This window comes from Petaurus breviceps, unplaced genomic scaffold (assembly GCF_028583685.1).
Source record: "Petaurus breviceps papuanus isolate PSGF00001 unplaced genomic scaffold, PetGlider_PUasm1.0 91133, whole genome shotgun sequence".
In the NCBI taxonomy this organism is placed as follows: domain Eukaryota; kingdom Metazoa; phylum Chordata; class Mammalia; order Diprotodontia; family Petauridae; genus Petaurus; species Petaurus breviceps.
In genome coordinates this window covers 7,656,390-7,676,781 of record NW_027187419.1, presented here as the reverse complement: position 1 = coordinate 7,676,781, position 20,392 = coordinate 7,656,390, and the positions used below count along the sequence as shown (strand labels likewise).

Sequence of the window (20,392 nt, the reverse complement as noted above, 5' to 3'; positions counted from 1 at the left end):
TGGATGGAGAAAGCAATATCTTTTCCACACCTCCACTTTCTCCATCATGGTTGACATAAGAAATAAAATGGAAATTTTTTGAGGAATTTTGTGGAAGCCACAGAAGACATACGAAGGCCAGAAGATGACAAAGAAAAAGTTTAGGAACTCAGAAATATGTAAAATATATGTATAGTATTGTATAATATCAACATATTTTTATCTTTTAAATACCATAATAATTCAGACTTCTTCTCTGATACAAAGAGAGGGCCAAAAAATTTTATGCAGTTTTTCCAGATCTAGGGGTGTCACACTCTTAACATCCCAACTTTTCCTCAATATGGATATGGAAGGGATAACTTAACAAGAGGAATGTACTCATTGTTCTAAATTTCAGTAACTACCCTTAATTTCTTTCCCTGGAAAAGGGAAAATTTTGTACTTGACCTAATCTATCTTTACATGGGGAAATCTGGAAAGAAATTTTTAGAACAGCCAGAGAAATATCACTTAATGTATGTAGAGAAACTAAAAAGGAGACTTTCAATGTGTTTCTACAATGTATACAATATAGTACAAATAATTTTAAGAGCAAGAGGATTAATAACTTAGAAAAGCTTTAGGAAGAAGTTAGAGATTCTAAATAATGCAGGAAGGTAACATAGGTCAGTAGATAAAATGCTGGGCCTGGAGTCAGGAAGACTCATTTTCCTGAGGTCAAATCCAGCCTCAGACACTTACTAGTTGGGTAACCCTGGGTAAATCACTTTTGGGCAAATCATAAAAATTTGCTTGTCTCAGTTTCCTCATCTGTAAATGAGCTGGAGAAGGAAATTGGCAGTATCTCTGCCAAGAAAACCCCAAATGGGGTCGTGAAGAGTCGAACATGACTGAACAACAAACAAGCATTTATTTAAAAAAATATTTTTTTGCTTTTTGGAGGGGCAATTGGGGTTAAGTGACTTGCCCAAGGTCACATGGCTAGTTTTTGTGTTAAGTGTCTGAGGCCAGATTTGAATTCAGGTCCTCCTGACTCCAGGGCTGGTGCTCTATACACTGCATCACCCAGCTGCCCCCAACAAACAAGCATTTATTGAGAAAAATAATAATGTGTGCTAAATTCTTTACAAATATTTTATTTAATCCTCACAACAACCCTAGAAGGAGGCCATTATAATTGCCATTTTATAGTTGAAGAAACTGAGGGAGACAGAGCTTAAGTGACTTACCCAAAATCACACATTAAGTGATTAAGTGTCTGAGGTTGGATTTGAGCCCAGGTCTTCCCTATTCCAAGCTTGGCACTCTATCCACTGAGTCACCTAAATTGGAAGAGTTGATTTAGACCTCCAAATTCCTTTCCAGATTGTAATTGAAGTGTCTGAGGCTGGATTTGACCCACACTGCCACCTAGTGGAGAGTGAGGAGGTAGTACATTCCAGACAAGGGAACCACCAAAGGGGATGGAGGTTGGAGATGTAACTCCTCCCTGAGAAACAGCAAATAGGTCAATTTGTCTTAAATAGAGGGTTCCTGAAGGGAAAGATGAAACATGACTAAGATAGGTGGGCACCATGTTGCAGAAGGCTTTAAATACCAGGCTGAAATTTTTGCATTTTATGCTGGGGGGCAATTGAAAATTTTTGGAAAGGGTTATAATAAAAACATGTAGTTGAGGATTGTCAGTTTAGCATTTGTGGAAAGGATGAATGGAGGAAGGATAGGAGAGTGACTAGGAGGTTACTGAAATAGTCTAGATGAGAGAGGATAATGGCTGTGTGAGTGGCAATGAATGTGAGAGATGTTGTGGAGATAGAATCAACCTTGGACGTGTCATTTTTAGCCTTTTGGGGCCCCAGTTTCTTCATCTATAAAATGAGGGGTTGGACTATATTACCTTCCTTTCAGTTCCCTTCCAAATCTAAATTTATGATTTTATGATTTGTGTCCATCTTAACAATATTAGTCAATTTAAGGCTAAATTTTACCGATGGCATTAACATTCAAAGATGAACAAATACATAGTTTTATGAGGCTTAATGAAAATCAAATAAAGTTGGAGATAAGATATTTGTAGTGTTTTATACTATTTAAATTGCAAGAATTGTGCCAGTTAAATGGGCCAAGAAGCACCTTTGAGGTTTGTTATTGACATTTGTATTAGGAGGTCATAGGATCTACAGATGATCTGGTCTAACTCCTTCATTTAACTGATGAAGAAACAGAGGAAAAATTACTTAATCAAGACCACAAAGGTAATAAGATGGTCCTGCTATTTTCGGGTGATTTTATTATTTTACTTGAATCAGACTTCAGCTTGAGACATCCTGTCATGCTGATGGTAGGACAAAATCTTTAAAAATAAAAACCTGATCCGGGGCCAATCTTAGGTATTGAAGATATGCTCACCATAAAACATTTTTTATGCCAAGTAGAGAGGATGACTTATACTGACAGGAAATCATTTTACACTCAGTGAGCTCAAGGAAGGGAGGTAGAAGGAAAAAGGCAGATTTAAGAACCAGTTCAAGGACATACTGGTTTACAACCTGAAAGAATTAATACAAGAATAACAATCACAACTGATAAGGAAGTGTATCCAGACCATAAATCACCCATTACACAATGTGGCATCTATACCATCCTGAACAGAAAGCAATGGAAACACTGGGCTAGAACTCTCACAGTGAAAAATAGCTTATTTCAAACTAAACTGTGATATGACAGGCTTTGACAAAAGTAGCTATAATCTCTAAATAAGATCAATGGAGGACAGGGACTGGATCTGTGATTTTATTGGTACATGGAACTCCATGTAAAGACACTACTCCTACCAGCTAAATTTAACTTTTAGCATTTAAATCTGCAACTTGAAGTCTATGAGAGTTGCCTACAGAACTGAGAAGTTAAATTACTTTCCTAGAGTCATATACCCAACAGTTGTCAGAAAAAGCAAGCATATATTCAAACAACATGGCCAGTTAATTGGCATTGTGCTCTCTGCAGTAGAGTTTAGTTCAGGAAAGGACTTCTTATGTCTGGAATCTTATCAATGCCCACACCTTGTAACTTTGTGATTGGCAGTGGTTCATGAGGGTTGTGACATACTCTAACCCAGGAGAAGGCTATATATATATCTCTCTAGTAACTGACTATGTATGGATGTAATGGTCAGATAGCTGGAAGCCCTGTCTGCTGGTCTGTTTCTCTGTCTGTATTTTTGTTTTGTCTGTTTGTAACTTCTGTTTGTATTCTCTGAAGTTCAGGGTGCTGACTTTTTCCCCTGAACTAAGTAAATGATATATGTTTGATTAAAGTAAGATTGTTAACCCATTTTGAGTTGTTTTCCCTTTAGAAAAGCAGATCTAAGAACCTGTGCTAGCAGCCATCCTGGGTATGCTACGGTGCTTGCTGCTACATAACTGGATAGAGACATTTTAGTTGCATGATGAGATTGGAAGTAGGATTGCAAAGAGTTAAAGAAGAGAGAGAGAGAGAGAGAGAGAGAGAGAGAGAGAGAAAGAGTAGGAAGCCTTCTCAAGAGACTTAGCCTCCAAAAGGAGGAAAGACCAAGGACAATTGGGATAGATCAAACAAAGTTTTTTGAGTCTAGGGAACACATGAGCGTACTTTTAGGCAGTAAAGGAAGCAGTCAGTAGGGTCCATGAACTTGTTTTAAGAAAAATTTTTGATAATATTTCAATGTAATTTATTTCCTTTGTAATTCTTGTATTTTTAATTTTACTCAGTTAAAAACATAATTCTGAGGAGTGCATAGGTTTCACTAGACTGCTAATGAGGTTTATAGTCCACAAAAAGTTAAGAATTCCTGCTCTTAGTTTCTTAAACCTTCCTGGAATATCTTTTGTACAGCTTTTCTTGAACATGTATCCCGTTTCTTTATTACCCAGATGCTTCAGCAGGCAGTGACCCCAATTTCTTTAACTTTATCTCAATGGAGTGCAAATTCTAGGAGTGCCTACTAAGATGAAAAGGCTTTGAGTACAGGACATTGACAGATTGTGTCTCTGTCACCTGAGGAGCAATCCTAGCTAAATTCAGGGAGGATTAGCTTCTAAGGGCTGATATACATATACATATATACATACACACATATACACACACACACACATATATATATATACATACATTTATATCCCAATAGCCCATGAAAATTATCATGATGTACCTCTATAATTCACCAATTTTTTAGATTATTGAAATATGTTATTTTCATCCATCTCCCCCAATTTCTACATTTACTTGCAACATATGAGATTGGTAATGGGAAATGCAGTCTTGCTTCTAGAGAAGAAATAGGGACTATGTGATTGGAGGTAAGAGGGTAGACATGAGAGATGGGATGGAGGCAGAATCAATTTTGGACAAATCATTTATCCTCTGTGGACCTCAGTGGTCCTCTCCTTATCTGTTAAATGAGGAGATGTAACAACTGTCATATAAAAATCATTGAGGGTTAAAGGCATTTAAAAAAGTTACCTAGAGTATATTAATCCTTAAAATGTTAACTACTTCCAAAATATTATAATAATACTTCCATCATCTTGAGAGGTGGGAATGACCTTGTCAGAATTCTGAATCATTCATTCATTTGATTGTTCCTTTAGCAAGCATTTGTATGTGTCTAAATGATTACAAAAGGGGGCGGCCAGTTAGCACAGCAAGTAAGAGCACCGGCTCCAGTGTTGGGATGACCTGGAGATCGAATCCCGGGCTCAGACACTTAGCACCCACCCAGAAACACCTGGCCGTGTAACCTTGAGCAAGTTACTTAACCCTGATTGCTTTAAAAAAAATGATTACAAGAGGTAAAATGGAGTAGATAGAAACAGCTGGGGAGTCAGAAAGGTCTTAGATTCAAATCTTGTCTCAGACTGGCTATGGGATTCTGACAAATTACTTAACTTCTCAATGCCTGTGAGCACAAGCAAAATGGGATTTTTGTTGTTGTTTATCCCTCCTGTAGGAGCTCAGTTTCCCAGGCTCATGCTAAATTGTAAAGATCTAAAGGATCAATCTGCTTTGAAACCTGGTGATTCACAGCTGTACTGAGTCATGTTGGCTTTTGGTGCCTTTTGGCTATGTGAGGTAAGATAATGCCTTGGGGCTTGCTTGTGGAAGGATGTTAAGCCATTTTCAATGTGCCCCCTCCCATCCAATGTCATTAAGGTTTGGAGAAGAGACCTCTGAGAGAGAAGACCTCTGATACCAACCCTTGTGAGAACACTGGAACACACTGGACTAGAATAAACTACTAAAGGAAAGTATGGGGTTTAGTGAGACTGGGATAGTCATCTGTTATTTCCCAGTTATTGTGAGTGAGTAGCTTGAGTGGAGTAGCAAGCCCCAGACTATTCTGGAGGGATGGAGGCCTTGGTACTGTGCTGTGTCCTGAGCCTAGACTGGAGTGGGCCCTCTCCATATAAGGTTGGGGGAGGATGAGTTGTGCTGGAGTTGGGGTAGTGCAGGCCAGAGACAGAACCTGGGGGCAGGAGCCCTTGGAGCCTGCTGTGCCTGAACTCAGGCAGGAGCAGGGAAAGCTTGGAATGGAGTAGTCCCTTCCCTGGTGAGGTCAGACATGGAACAGGAGCAGAGAGCTGCCTGTGTTAGGTCCTGGGCAGGAGCTGGGAGCTGTTGGCCCCTTGAACTGCAGGAGGAACCCTGGAGCTCAGGATTCAGCCCTGAGTTGAGGTGGAGGTTTTGCAACAGGGCAAGAGCAGTGAGTGTGCTTTCCTGCCATGTTCCCCTGGGATGGGTTGGGACCAGGGGGTGGAGTTGTCTATGGTGGAAGGGAGGAAGTGCCATGGCCCCCGGGCACCCACACTGTTGGCTCTGTTGCCCAGTTGCCCCTCAAGACTTGGAAGCAGGGGCTGGAGCAGTGTTAAGACTTGGACTCTGGCTCATTAGAGCATGTGTGCCCCTGAGAGTGCCAGGTGGGAGTCTTCAATGGCAGTGTGGGGAGGACACATCTCCAAGAGGACTTTACTTGGACAATCTGTTTGGATTGAGGGGATTGTAACCTACTGTGACCTAGGGGCAGAGGGTGTTGTATTCTTTGCTACCCCTGGGGATGAGCTGTGTTAAGGGAAAACCCTGGCCCAGGATCCCTTGATTGTATAAAAAAGTATTTTGGAACAGTACCTGAGTGAGGAGGAGCTGGCTGCTTTCCAAAGATTTTGGGCCCCCAAAGAATATAAAGGTGGGGGGTATGATATGTTATGTTATATACTCTTGTATCTGTTTAAGGCCATGTGACCACCCTGGTAACAAGTTGTTGTGTTCTTTATGAATTGTGAATTCTTTAGTTTCTTGGCTCAAGGTTTAGTTTTGAATAGAGTGCTCATTATACCTTGTGAATAGACTCTTAAAATAATTCGCAGCAGCAGTCCTCAGGTGCTGCCTTGATTGGCGTGATAGTGCCCTAGGCTACTCTCTAAGACTATTGCTAAAAGAAGAGAGTTGGACAAACTGGTCACCTGGGCTCCCTTCCCTTTCAGTCTCTATGATCCCATGATCCTAAGGTGCAGGACACATTGTAGAGTTTCCTTATTAGAGAGAGCAGTCTCACCCAGAAATCCATTCACCAATAAAATCACAGATGAGGCAAGCCCAGTGAATGATTATGTCATTCTAAGTTTCCCCTAGTTGTGTAGGGTGTGCAGGGGTGACTAGCACTTCTGGTGTGAGGGCTGCCAAGCCCTTTCTCAAGGCTACTTGTCCACTTTCAGTGTCCATCTTTCACCCAGCTCTCACCTGTGACTCCAAGAAACCGTATGTAGCATGTGCAGCAGCCACTCCTTGGTAAAACTCTCTGCAGATGGGCTAAGCCAGGCTGAGGGTAACCAAGTCTTCAAACCGGTGGGTGAGTTAGGGAGAGGTCTACCCCAGCTGTGTGAGGATGTCCCCAGGGCAGAAGAGAACAATCTGTGCCGATAGCCATGAAGGTGGCTGAAGCAGGTGATCTGCAGAACTAAGCCTGGTCAGACAGGGAAGATGCCAATGTCTTCCACTGCATCCTGGACCACTGGCCCTCAACCTATCTTTTGTCTAGCCACTGGGCTTTGAGGACCCTGGAAGTGAGGGTGAGTCCGATGACTTTGTGCAAGGCACAACATTGCCCGGGATGTCATTGGTTCTCTTCCAAACAAGGGCAAGTTGTCAGGTAGGCACTTAGGTGTTGAAGGGGACAGAGTACTGCTGGACCTGCAGTCAGGAAGACCTGAGCTCAGATGTGACCGTAGACACTTACTAGTTGTGTGACCCTCGGTAAGTCACTTAACCTGTTTGCCTCAGTTTCCTCACCTGTAAAATGTACTGAAGAAGGAGGGGGCAAACCACTCCAGTATCTCTGCCAAGGAAACCCCATGAAGGTAGGACGGGACTGAAACGAATCAACAACAAAACATACGCAACTTTATCCTTCATTCGTGTTCACAAATCTGACACCCTGACTGGAAGGGGGGGCGGGGTTTGAAAAAAGAATAAAGGAGATTGGGTAGTGATAGCCTTTGGTCACGTGGGCCGGCCAGATGCCCTGTAGAGGGCGCGTGGGCGCTGGGGCGGTGTGACCATTAGGGGCTCTGAGCACGCTTCCCGGAAGTGACGTAAACCCGAGCGCCTGCCCTCTGGGCCCCCCTCGACTTTCATGGCACGTGCCAGAGCACGTGTCTAGCCTGCGGCTGAGGGGAGGAACCCGGCAGGCTGAGTCTGGCGCCCGAGGGTAAAGTGGGCTTGGGAAGAGGGGAGTGAGAGTGTGGTATCAGATACCCTCGTCCCTGGAGGATTGCAGAGCCGGGCTTGAGGCCACCCATGGGGTTAGGGGTGAGGGAGAGAAGGGGCAGGCAGGGAGGAGCCAATGGTTTGTGGTAATTTTCAGTGTGGTGTTAGCCCAGGCCTCGGGTCACATACCCCAGAGTTGAGGAAGCGGTGGGGACGGGAGTGGGGAAAGGGCCCGACCAGGGCGGGGTGGGGGCGAGGGGAGGAGGCTTAAAGGGCTGGAGTGGAGGGGGAGTGGGAGAAGGGGATAAAGGGGGCGGGGTTGGGTCGGAAAAGGATTAAGACTTTTTGGAGCAGTGAATCTAGCTATTGGGTATTCTATTTGCTATTGTTTCGATGCCTAATGGTGAAGGATTAAATGTTGCAGGTAGAAGAACACATTAGGGGAAGGGAGAAAACACCGAGGAGAGACCAGAGAGAAAAAAGGCAAGGTGAGACAGGGGCGAGATCAAGGAATGCTAAAGATTATCCCAGGGCGAGGCCACCTGTGGCCCTCTAGGTCCTCAAGCGCGGCCCTTTGACGGAATCCAGACTTCACAGAACAAATCCCTCCAATAAAACTTGGACGCAGTCCAGAGGCCACACCCGAGGACCTAGAAGGCCACGTGTGACCTCCAGGCTGAAGGTTCTGCACCCCTCAAATGGACTAAGGACCAAATTTTACAAATGAGGAAGTGGAGACCCATTGCTAAGTAGTTGGACAAGAAGAACTTGGATTTAAACCAGTTTATTCAGGCTCAGCCAAGTGCTCTTTTCTTTTAGAAAATGATTTTTGTTATTTGCTTAATCATAATCAATAGGTAGTTAATTAGCATATAAAACAATGTGAAAAACTGCTCCAAACTCCAAGGAAGAATTCCCCAAAGAATTCACAAACCACATTGAAAAAAATTACTTTGGGTATGTTTTTCTTTCAGAACTGCCTGAAGTGCAACCAACTTTGGGATTTTTCCTACATTTTTTCCACTTTTAAAAAATAGATGTGTTATATATGTGGTTTTGATTCAGCTATTTTCATCCCACTTCATCTCTGTAGGGTGTAGGATCCTAGAATTAGATTTAGATTTAGTCCAATTTAGATTTAGTCCAAAGTTCATGAGTGATTTGCCCAGGCTCATACAGTTTTTTTTTTTTTAATGTTCAGCAGTGGGATTTGCACCCAGATCTTACTGAGCCTATTTGTTGTTCAGTTATTTCAATCCTGACCTCTGTCCACAGGGTTTTCTTGGCAAAGACACTGGGGTTGTTTACTATTTCCTTCTCCAGTGGTAGACAGAAGTTGTGACTTGCCCAAGGTCACACAAGGTAAGAAGTTTCTGAGGCTGCATTTGCACTCAGGTCTTCTTGACCAAACAAACACAACACCCTATCCACTGAGCTACCTAGTTGAGACCATAACTTTATATATTTCCTTGTATGTTTCATAGTTACTATTTTTTCATGCTATGGTATTGTAGAAATTTTTCATAATTTGTTCAACCACATGAGTTTGGAACTTTTCTTGCTACTTTAAGTATAGCAGCTGTGAATACTTTCTTATAAATAGTTCATTTTCTTGTTTTTGATGGCAGTTACCTTTCCACTGCAACACTTTTCCTGCCCAGGAAGGGAAAAAGAGAGAGCAAATGTGGGAAGTGAGAGAAGACAGGCTGTCTAGGGAAAGGAAAATAAACCCCAACATAGTTGGACTTAGACTCAGTGATGTAATGTTTCCTGACACCAAATACCACTATTTTCCTGGATGCAAATATCATCTGAATCTTACTCTGCCTCCCAGCAGTAGCTGTTTCTTAATTTTTTTTTTTTAATTTCCAGAGCAAGGAAACAAATTTGCTGTAAAGGAGCAAACAGTAAGTGAGTGCTATACTGAAAGCATTAAGAATCTTGTCTATCTTTATAATTAATAATATTAGATATAAATAAACAGCTCAGTATGCTTAAGAATAGAGAAACTGGACAGCTTTTAGAGTGTTTCAGGTCAGAGATATGGTGTGGTACAGTTGATAGGGTCTGAAGTTGGAGGGCTTAGATCTTCCTACTTATTTCTTCTGTGACCATAGGAAAATCATTTAATCTCTGTAGCATCGTAGCATGAGGGAGATAGATAAGTTGTTTTCTAAGGTTCTTCTTAGCTCTAAAGCTCCTGTGATATTCCAACAGGTAAATACATAAATTGAGGACTTGGCTGTGTTGTGAATAAATTACCAAAAGAAATAAATTAATACCTTTGTATGTAAAAGAGTCCTCAGAGTTACGGAGAAAATTTGTCTTTATTAAAAAAAAATAAACTAAAGCTCTTTGAAGTAGTTGTGGAAATAGAATTAGATTAAGAGGTAAGGAGACTTAAAAAATTTTTTTTTAGGTTTATCACCAAACTAACTAGTTTTGTGGCCTTGACCAGATCACTTAACTTTAGTTTCTTCTTCTAAAGTTGAGGAGGTTGGAGTAAAAAAATCATGCCAAACATACTTTCATTTTTTTTTTTTGCTTTTTTTTGGAGGGCAATTGGGGTTAAGCGACTTGCCCAAGGTCACATGGCTAGTTTTTGTGTTAAGTGTCTGAGGTCAGATTTGAACTCAGGACCTCCTGACTCCAGGGCCAGTGTACTATTCACAATGCTTTCATTTTTAAGATTCCATGATTCTCAGAAGAGATTTGTATTAGGGACTATTGAAAAAAGACAACAAAGATTTTTTAAGCATTGGTATTGTGATTACAGATTCCTTACAAAATATTTTGGTACCTAGTCCTTTGCTATAGCTTTTAAAAAGTATATAACACCATTTTAGTAAATTAATTAAGACTAACACATCGCAGACTTTTGAAAATCTTTCTATTTTCAGATATTTTTCCAGTAAGGACTTCATATATCAAGGACCTAAACTTTGATATAATTTGCACCTAAATTAGGCATTACTTTTGACTTTACAGAAATTGTGTATGAATTACTATGGCAAGTCAACTAGTGAAATCTGTGATGGATAAAAGTTGTAAACGACCAAGAGAAATGGAGGTGAGTTCTGTGCTTCTCAGCTGTTTTTTGGGGGCACCATTTTTTCACATACCATTTACTTAGGTTTCTTCCTATAAAAAAATTTAAATCAGTAGCTAGATTTTGATAACTTTACATTCTTAAACCAAGCACCTCAGGCAGCATGTTTTTGTGGTTAGAAGTCAGGAAGACCTCAGTTCAAATCCTGCTCCAGACACTACTTGTGTTACCCTGGGCAAACCACTTGACTAAATCTATGAGCCATAGATTCCTCATCTGTAAAATAAGACTATTGAACTCTGTAGCCTCTCAGGTCCCTTCTAACTTTAAATCTGTGGTCTCATGCATACTAATTTCTTATGTAAATTTTGCTGTTTTCTAAGCACTAGCATGATCATGAGCCACTGTTCAGTTCTTTAGTAGTTCAGTGATCTCATCTATGTGGGAACTTCTTTTTTTTTTAAAGCAATTGGGGTTAAGTAACTTGCTCAAGGTTACATAGCCAGTTATTATTTCTGGGTGTGGTGCTGAGTATCTGAGGCCGGATTTGATCCAGGTCATCCTGACACTGGAGCCTGTGCTCTTACTCGCTGTGCTACCTGGCCGCCCCTATGTGGGAACTTCTTGAACATATAACCCATCCACATCCTATACACTTCTTGTCCATGCTATCATCCATAATCATAAATTTATAAGTCATTCATAGAGGAACTAACCACTTTGGTGTTTTAATATAGGTAACAATGCAACATTGAGGCTGTCCAATCTAAGGCCCCTCACTCTCAACAATACTCCCTTTCCACTCACATTTATTATGATATCTCTTGTGACATTGCTTGTGCGCAAATCACTGTTGGTAATTTGATGCAGTCTACTTAAGCCCAAAATATGCCCCTCCATTGCCATTTGTATTGTCTGTAGTTTTTATTGTGTCATTTTGATGGGGGATGGCAATAGGTTATACAGGAACTCTGATCAATATCACTGACCAGAATCCCTGCTATTCAGTCTGGAAAGAATTCAGCCCAAGCCAACTTGGAGTCATGATTGTAAAAGTTTATTGTATGTGTTACATCGGGCAAGGGTCCTTAGGGGACCTGCAAGTTTATTGTTATGCTGTACAGCAGGCGAGAGTTCTTAGAGAACCTGCAAACTTAAAGAAGACATAGGCATAGTTTTTAAGGAGTTGAGGTAATTAATTAGATGTCAATTATGCTAACTAGGTGAGTAAGGGTGGGATTAGGAAGGAGTTAAGGAGTGGTCAGTGCTTAAAGGGACATACACTTTTAATGTCAACTTCGAAGGTGTATTGCCCTTAATTCACTGGGAAATAGCCCAAGGAGGGCTACCTGGAGGTGTGGTTTTAGGCCTGAAATGTCACTAAGTCAGCTAGCAGTCAAGGGCTGACTGAGAAGTGCCTAGTCTGCCACCTATCAGTGTCATGTTTGACAAGATGGATGTTGGGAACCAAGGCTAATGGAGACTCGGTATGTGTATAATTGGCTAAGGAGTTAATCTATAGATAGGGCCTTAAAGGATTCATGGGTCCAGCTGGCCCACTTTACTAAGGGGAGATAACATTCGCCTAAGCTAAAATGTTTATAGATGGTTTAGTGAAGGATTCATAGGTGTAGCTTGTTATTGTTCCAAGCAAAAATAAACAGTTCATGAGTTGTTGCTGGGCAGAGTTAATGCTCTGAGGTTGGAGAGGGGGAAATGTGATTTTATAGACTGGTTTTACAGATTGATTTTACAAACTGATGTTACAAATTGATATTACAGACTGATGTTACAAACATAGATCCCAAGCACCCCATCAATTTCATATTTTACAGTTGTACATCATTGTGGGAAAATATGTCAAAAATTTGACTTTATGTGTCAAGGAACAACTTAGCATCACTGCAAGTACCACTGAGTTTAGCAAATGCAGTTCAGTCTTCATTCTTACAATTATTCAGTTACGGGCTCATATCACATCCTGTTTGCAGTTTTTGTCCCAGATGTGTACTGGTAGACATACATAATGGACTACCCAGCCAACCACATCATAGTTTCAGTTGTAGGCTTTTCTCATCTGTCTTTCTTAGTGGTTTGTTAGATTGAACACTTTTAAGTGATTATATATTTAATTTGTTGGGCTCTATAATGTTCTACGGTTTTACACATTCAACAATTTCATCTGCAAACAAACATCTGGAAACAAGATATCCTGATGGTATTTGTGGTCTAGACTTAGAACAGAGGTAGTGTCCAAAGGCTTTTTAGAATTTGAGCTGTGGGACATTAACTCACCTGGATGATAATTTTAAAAATATGTTGATAATAATATTAGTATGTAGGGGGGTTTTTGAGAAACATTGTAGGGGACCTTTTTGACATTGTAAAAATTATAGGACATCTATTACAATAGGTATTTTGAAGTAGAGTGATGTTTACAAATGACCGTTAGTATTGTAATACTGTGGAACTATAGATCTTATCAGGTATGCTTGTTTATTTGGGAAGTATTACAAAGCTATTATCACGAGATAGCAAAACTAAATTAAGATTAATATGTAGCTCTTTAATCTTACTGTTATTTAAACTTTTTCTTGGTTGTAGATTAGGGAATTTTCATGCTACTAGAATAAAGGGGTTAGATTAAGACCTGTTCCAGCTCTAATCCTCTGAACATAATAGAGTAGTATATTCCAGAAAAAAATGTCATCTTCAGTTATTTTTCCCATAGCTTGTTTTATGTGTATAGATGATAGTCATAGAAATCTTACTATATCTCCATTTTCTCTATTCCTTTTAATAGAATGAAACTTTAGTGGGTCCACAATTGTCTTCTCTTGCAAAATCAGATTCTACTTTTTCTGAAAGTTCTATGTCATCATTTTATAAAGCTGAAGTCCTGGAGAAAGTTTTAAATGGTGATGTACAAATATATACATATATATATTTCTCACAAATAGAATTAAAGAACAATTTATTTTATAATGGACAAAGATATCATTTTAAAACTCTTCCTTTTTTAATTAGCAGATATGAACAAGGAGATTAATATGCTGTTGACTAAATATGCGCAGATTTTAAGGCAAGTACATGTAATATATCTTAAATTCATAGACTGGAAAAGCATGTCTTAGAATATATATATTTAATAGCTAAGTTGAAGCTTTATTTTGGAAAGTTAATAGAAAGAACTTTGGTATATTGACTAGGCATTTATTTCCATAAAGGTTTTAGAGATTTTAGGTCTACCACAGTCTTTCTTTGTGGGGAAGTTAGTGATGTTCAGAGACTATTTGTATTGTTTTTAGGTCATGGATGGATTATGGACAGTGCCTGCTGGAGGGAGACATACCTTTTTTAGCTAGTGAAATGAAATCAATTGCCTTTTTTTCTTAACGATCTGAATAATCTATGGAGGACATGGGTTTGATTTGTGGGCACAATAGGATGAAAAACACAATGTAGTAACAAAAAGACCTTTTATTAAATGAATTTCAGCTTGTGTTTCTAGCATCAGGAGGTGGGGATCCTGCAAAGATCCTGCTAATTGGCCACTATATGAGAACCTTCCAGCATTACTGCAGTGATAGAGACCCATTTTAGGGGCAAGGACTAACTTTCTTTTTTTTAAGTTTATTAATTTTTAGTTTTCAACATTCACTTCTATAAGTTTTAAATTTTCTCACCCTCCCTCCCCTCTTCCTTCCACAAGACGGCATGCAATCTGATAGAGGCTCTCTATATACATTCCTATTTTCCACATTAGTCATGTTGTATAGAAGAATTATAACAAATGGGAGAAACCATGAGAAAGAAAGAAAAAGACAAAACAAAACAAAACAAAAAAAAGATAGTCTACTTTGCTATGCGTTCAAACTCCATAGTTCTTTCTCTGGATGTGGATGGCATTTTCCATCATTAGAGCTTTAGAATTGTTTTAGGTCCATCATACACTGTGGCTCTTACTGTGTACGGTGTTCTTCTGGTTTTACTCACTTCACTCAGCATCAGTTCATATGTCTTTCCAGGTTTTTCTGAAGTCTGTTTATCATTTCTTATAACCCCAACTGATGGGCATCCCCTCAATTTCCAGTTCTTGGCCACCACAAAAAGAGTTGCTATAAATATTTTTGTACATGTGAGTCCTTTTCCCATTTTCATGATCTCTTTGGGATACAGCCCTAGAAGTGGTATTGCTAGGTCAAAGGGAATGCACATTTTTATAGTCCTTTGGATATATTTCCAAATTACTCTCCAGAATGGTTGGATCAGCTCACAGCTCCACCAACAATGAATAGTGTTCCAACTTTCCCACATCTTCTCAAACATTTATCATTTTCCTGTTTTGTCATGTTAGCCAATCTTATAGGTGTGATGTAGTACCTAAGAGTTGTTTTGATTTGCATCTCTCTAATCTATAGTGATTTAGAGCATTTTTTTGTATGACTATAGATAGCTTTTATTTCTTCCTCTAAAAACTGCTGTTCATATCCTTTGACCATTTATCAATTGGGGAATGACTTGTGTTCTTTTTTTTTGTTTTGTTTTGTTTTTGCTGTTTGGAGGGGGGAAGGCAGGGAAATTGGGGTTAAGTGACTTGTCCAAGGCCATACGGCTAGTAAGTATTAAGTGTCTGAGGCTAGATTTGGACTCAGGTCTTCCTGACTGCAGGGCTGGTACTCTATTCATTACTCCATCTAGCCGCCCCAACTTGTATTCTTGTAAATTTGATGCAGTTTTCTATATATTTTAGAAATGAGACCTTTCTCAGACACACTCGTAAAAATTCTTTCTCAGTTTTCTGCTTCCCTCCTAATCTTGGTTGCATTGGCTTTGTTTGTGCAAACATTTCAATTTAATCAAAATTATTCATTTTGCATGTCATAACATTCTCTGTCTCTTTTTTGGTCATAAATTCCTCCATTCTCTATAAATCTGACAGATGAACTATTCCTTTCTCCCCTAATTTGTTTACTGCATCAGCCCTTATACCTAGATTGTAACACATTTGCACTTTATTTTGGTATATGGTGTCAGATGTTGGTATAGACCCAGTTTCTGCCATACTTTTTTCCAGTTTTCCCAGCAGTTTTTGGTCAAATTGTGAATTCTTACCCCCAAAACTGGGGTCTTTGGGTATATCAAACAGTAGATTGCTGTAATCATTGACTTCTGTGTCTGTGTGCCTAACCTATTCCACTGATCTACCCCTTTATTTATTACCCAGTATCAAATAGTTTTGATGATTGCTCCTTTGAAATACAGTTTGAGATCTAGTCTGGCTAGTATGAAATCTAGTATTCCCTAGCATTTCTTTTCATTAATTCCCTTGACATTCTAGACCTTTTGTTCTTCCAGATGAATTTTGATATTGTTTTTTCTAGCTCCATAAAATAATTTTTTGGTAGTTCAATGGATATGGCACTGAATAAATAAATTAATTTAGGCAGAATTGTCATTTTTATTATATTATCTCAGCCTACTCACAAGCAGCTGATGTTTTCCAAATTATTTAGATTTGACTTTATTTGTGTGAAAAGTGTTTCTATTTGTGTTCATATAGTTCCTGGGTTTGTTTTGGCAGGTAGCCTCCCAAATATTTTATAATGTCTGTAGTGACTTTAAATGGAATTTATCTTTCTATCTCTTGCTGTTGATCTTTGTAATATGTAGAAATACCTATGATTTATGTGAGTTTATTTTACATTCTGCAATTTTGCTACAGTTGTTTATTATTTCAGATAGTTTTTTACTTGATTGTGTAGGATTCTCTACATACAATCATAATATCCTTTGCAAAGAGTGATAACTTAGTTTCTTCTTTGCCTATTCTAATTCCTTCAATTTCTTTTTATTCTCTTATTGCTAAAATTTATGTTTCTGGTACCATATTGAATAACAGTAGTGATAATGGACATTCTTGTTTCACCCTTGATCTTATTGGAAATGCATCTAGCTTATACTCATTACATATAATGCTTGCTGATGGTTTTAGGTAGATGTTACTTGCCATTTTAAGGAAGGCTCCATTTATTCCTATACTCTATAGTATTTTTAATAGGAATGGCTGTTGTATTTTGTCAAAAGGTTTTTCTGCATCTATTGAGATAATCATGTGGTTTTTGTTAGTTTTGTTGTTGATATGATCAATTATACTGATAGTTTTCCTAATATTGAACCAGCTCTACATTCCTAGTATAAATCTTACCTGATCAAAGTGTATTATTTTCTTGATAAGTTGCTGTAATCTTTTTCTAATGTTTTATTTAATATTTTTGCATCTATATTCATTAGGGAAATTGGTCTATAATTTTCTTTCCCTGTTTTGACTCTTCCAGGTTTAGGTTTCAGTACCATATTTGTATCATAAAAAGACTTTTGTAGGACTCCTTCACCAATTTTCCCAAATAGTCTATATAGTATTGGAATTAATTGTTCTTTAAATATTTGATAGAATTTGCTTGCAGGGATTAAATTTCACATGGCTTTTTCTCAAACCTCATCCTCATCTTTCTTATTCTTTCTGTAGCATTTAACACTGGTGAACACCTCTGTCTTCCTGGATAGTCTTTCCTTTTTTGGCTTTAATGATGTAAATCTCCTCTATCTTACTTTTCCTTTTCAGGTTACTTTGCTGGTTCATCATCCATGTCACGTCCTAGAGGCTGTATCCCAATGCTTTTTCCTGGACCCCCTTTTCCTTTATATACCTTATTGTTTGTAGACCTCAACAGCTCCCATGGATTAAGTTATAATCTATACACAGATGATTCCTAGGTCTATATCCAGTACTAGGTATTCTCCTGAACTCCACTCTTACATTGCCAACTGCCTATTGGACATTTATAATGATGTCCAATAGGCATTTTAAACTCATGTCCAAAACATCTCATTTTTTCCCCAATTCCATAAGTGTTCTAAACTTTCCAGTTATTGTTGAGGATACCACTGTCTTTCCAGTAACCCAGCTTCACAGTCTGTGTCATCCTTGATTCCTCATTCACACACTACATATCCAGTAAGTTGTTGAGTCTTGTTTCTATATCCAAATATATTTTGCATATGTCCTCTTCTCTCTAGTCACAGAGCCCCTGCCTTGATCCAGGCTCTCTCATCACCTCTTTCCTAGACTATTTTAATAGCTTTCTAATTGGACTCTTTGTCTTAAGCCTCTCTACTGTAATCCATTTTCCTCATAGATGCCAAAGTGATTTTCTTAAATTGTAGATCTGTAGACCTTGTAGTACTTGTGTCTCCTCTATTCAGTAAACTTCAGTGGCTTATTACCTTTAGCTTCAAATACATACTTTTTTGACATTTAAAGCTTTTCACAGCCTGATACCTTCCTACCTCTTCAGTTTTCCTTACCTATTACTCCCCTCCACACATTCTGTGATCCGGCTGTAATGGCCTCCTTTCTATAGTTGACACAAAGTACTTCGGTCTTCTGTCTTAACAATTTTGAGCAGACTGTGCGCCATGCCTAGCATGCTCTCCCTCTACTCCTTTTCCCTTTGGTGTCCCTGGCTTGCATCAAAACTCAGCCCAGGTGCTTTGATAACCTAGTATCAAATATAGGCAGTCATATAAATTATCAAATAGCATATTTAATTCTTTGTTTATGTGAATTATAAAACAAATATTAATATTACAGTTAGAAATTTAAGATATATGCTTATTGAAATGTCATAAGACTTAAAGTAGTTGAACTTTTATGAAACTATATTCCGTTACAGAAAGATATTTGAAAGAAATGTCTAAGCAGCATATTAAAGTAAACAACATCCAGTAAAATTTATTGTGATTGAGTTTTATAACATTTTAATTTTAGGTTTGTTTTCCTTAATAGAGAAAGAGCAGCAGTGGATGCTTCTTACATTGAAGAGTTTGATGCAATCTTCAAAGAAGCCAGTACTTTAGAAAACCTTCTGAAACAAAAAAGAGAGAGTCTGAGGCAAAGATTCACAATGATTGCAAATACTCTGCAAAGCTAAAATGAAATGTACATGCAAAATAACATGAGATACCAAGCTGTTTGTGTACCATTTCTGTTGTGTATGTAAAGAATGCTAATATGTGCTTTGAAAATATAATATTTATCACCTATCTTTAGTAGTTATAGAAAATGCATACAGTTCATTTATAGAAGGGAATATTCAAGATTTTTTGTTGGATCTTATAGAGCTTTTAAGCTAGATGTCAGTTTCAAATATTTGGTTTTTATCTTAAAGTTTCAATATCTTTCAGTATTTTTTTTTTTTGAAATTTATCTTGAAGTTTCAGTAACTGACATATTTCATAAAAATGTAATAAACCTAATTAAATGTGGATAATTTTCTGTTTGTCTTAAAACTGCTATCATTTTAAAGAGGACTTCCAAGGATGAATGAACACGAACCAGTTTGAAAGCAAATCTGATAATATTTCATCACATTAGTGTTGTTCTTTCAGTATGTATATCATTTTCTTGACATTTTCTTGGGACAGTTTTAAAGGTGTGTTTCCTGGTTTATTTCCTTAACACTACTTGATTAGAAAGTTGGTCTAAAGTATACATTAAATTGAGTTCTATATATTATTTAGGAACAGTCTTTCCTTTCATTAGTGGTGTACATGACTTAGCAAAGATGCTTTTAAGTTAATGTTTTTTACTGAAATAGTTCTCATAAAATCCTAGCCTTCCATAGAGATGGAAGGAACCTTAGAAAAAGGATAGTAAAATGAACTTACCCCTCTATGTCTTCTGCCAGCATCTTGGAACTATTTGCCAAGAAGAAGGGCAGGAAGTTAAAATTCTGTCATTATTACAGAGCCTTTAATGGCATTACTACCAAGACCAATACTCCTTACTGTTCATAGCCTACTGACTCTACCAGATTCCAGGGCACTTGTATTTACTACATTGGACATCTGGGCATTGATAAGGAAGCATTATCCATATATAAGATGATGAATAGCAAATCCTTCCTTAGACTTTGTATGTCATGTGTCTTGGGTTTGTAAAATATCCTTGCAGATTTTCAAAGGTTCATGAACTTTGTTTCAAGAGCTGTGGGACCCAAAGGGTGATAACTAATTATGAAGATATCCTTATGTTATTCCTTATGTTGTGGGCAAAATACTGTGATACTGGCATTCTAGTACTGTACCTGACTGACTGGTTAGCTTTTAGTCTAGAGGTGTCAGAAGTGACTGTGAGGTACTTACAGTTTTACTTTCTTCAGACAAGGTTAATTGTAAGAATACACAGTTGCAAGAGATAACTGCATTCGCCTGGACCCCATACTCTACAACTCTTTCAGTACACATTTCCAAGGATTTCTTCACTTGATTACTGCCTTGCCCTATAATCTTTCAGAAGAAAAAAAATATATATGTGATGGTAACTTAAGGTATGGATTATGGCAGTACAGGACTCTTGCCTTGCAGAGGGACATTTGCAGGGATTGCAGTAGTGTTCCTTGTCCATGAGCTAAATCCCCCTGGTGTATATCTCAAAGTACTGGATGTACCAGCAGTAGTCCAGAGTGATAATGTTTGAGGTCTTTAATAGGACTATGTGGACCTGCCATTAGGCTATCATGGCAAAGTTGGGATATTTTCCATTGAACTTTTCTGGGA

General features: G+C 38.5%; 1 protein-coding gene across 12 annotated transcripts in view; it reads left to right on the top strand.

The window, feature by feature from the left end:
- Positions 1–19,097, top strand: part of TEX12 (testis expressed 12) — a 43,803-nt gene extending 24,706 nt beyond the window's left edge. For 2 of the 12 annotated variants that reach the window (XM_069080414.1, XM_069080404.1), the window contains exons 2-5: positions 10,711–10,792; positions 13,575–13,689; positions 13,802–13,853; positions 18,621–19,097. In XM_069080414.1, coding sequence (XP_068936515.1) covers positions 10,730–10,792; positions 13,575–13,689; positions 13,802–13,853; positions 18,621–18,765 — 375 coding nt within the window. In that variant the 5' untranslated portion in view covers positions 10,711–10,729 and the 3' untranslated portion in view covers positions 18,766–19,097. Of the gene's footprint in view, positions 1–4,969; positions 5,092–7,629; positions 7,724–8,144; positions 8,211–8,983; positions 9,085–9,594; positions 9,634–10,710; positions 10,793–13,574; positions 13,690–13,801; positions 13,854–18,620 lie in introns of those variants that run through there. The other 10 variants (XM_069080402.1, XM_069080406.1, XM_069080409.1 and 7 more) reach the window with 10 other exon arrangements.
- Positions 19,098–20,392: the final 1,295 nt, after the last annotated feature.